We start from the raw sequence: 1,175 nt of genomic DNA on the forward strand, positions 1-1,175 counted from the left end.
GGGCTGATTCTTCGTGATCCTCAGGGCAATAGATTATGGGTAACTGATGGCTTTGTTGATAAAGTTGCTTATGGTTTCTTGAATGATACAGGAAAATTTGTCCTCTCCAGAAATGATTCTGAAGTGCTGTGGGATACCTTTGCACACCCAACCGACACTTTATTGCCAACTCAAGAGATGGAGATTGGCACCATGCTCATCTCTCGACGCTCTGAAGCCAATTTTTCACTTGGTAGGTTCTATCTTCGGATGCCTGATAATGGGAATTTGGTGCTTTCATCAAAAATGGTTCCAACCAATTCAGACTATGATGCTGATTACTACAATAGTCAGACTTCTGATCCTTCAAATTCGACAAATTCTGGCTATAAAGTGATATTTAGTGAGAAGGGCTCAGTTTCTATACTAAAAAGAAACAACGCAACACAAGAGCTTACTCCACAGTCTGTATCATCAGTTACAGAAAATTATCTGAGACTGACTCTAAACTTTGATGGAGTGCTCACTCTGTATCGTTATCCCAAGGGTTCTGCTGGTAACCTATCTTGGATTCCTCTTTGGTCTCAGCCGGATAATATTTGTACCAAAATTACTGGCGATAAAGGCAGTGGGGCTTGTGGGTACAACAGTGTGTGCTCAATTGATTCCAACCAGAGACCATCCTGTAATTGCCCTCGGGGTTATTCACTGTTTGATCCAAGTGACCAGTACGGCAACTGCAAACCAAATTATGTTCAGACTTGTGAGGAACCTAGGAAGGGCTCATCTGAAGAGCTGTTTAGTTTAATTGAGATAACAGACACAGATTGGCCGCTGTCGGACTTTGAGCAGATTAATCCTTCCAACAAAGATGACTGCAGAACAGCTTGTTTGAATGATTGTTTGTGTGCTGTCGCAATTTTCAGAAGCAATAGCTGTTGGAAGAAGAAGTTTCCACTGTCGAATGGGCGCATAGACACGAGTCTAGACGCAACGGCTTTCCTAAAAGTTGGGAAAGGGGATGCTCCTCCTTTGACTCCTGATCCGTGGAGAGAATTTCCAGAGAGGAAGAAGGATCAAGGAAATTTGATCATTGCGGGTTCAACGCTCTTGGGAAGCTCTGTATTTGTAAATGTTCTACTCCTTACTGCACTTCTTTATGGATTCTTCTTCATTTACAAGAAGAAAATCAAGGC

At 42.4% G+C, this 1,175-nt stretch overlaps 1 protein-coding gene across 1 annotated transcript in view; it reads left to right on the top strand.

Moving 5' to 3' along the window:
* Nucleotides 1–35: 35 nt before the first annotated feature.
* LOC116003931 (G-type lectin S-receptor-like serine/threonine-protein kinase LECRK3) overlaps nucleotides 36–1,175 on the top strand; it is a 4,411-nt gene continuing 3,271 nt past the window's right edge. Inside the window, exons 1-2 of the mRNA XM_031243870.1 lie at nucleotides 36–39; nucleotides 92–1,173. Coding sequence (XP_031099730.1) covers nucleotides 36–39; nucleotides 92–1,173 — 1,086 coding nt within the window. The remainder of the gene's footprint in view (nucleotides 40–91; nucleotides 1,174–1,175) is intronic.

Source organism: Ipomoea triloba, chromosome 14 (genome assembly GCF_003576645.1).
Source record: "Ipomoea triloba cultivar NCNSP0323 chromosome 14, ASM357664v1".
Taxonomy (NCBI): Eukaryota; Viridiplantae; Streptophyta; class Magnoliopsida; order Solanales; family Convolvulaceae; genus Ipomoea; species Ipomoea triloba.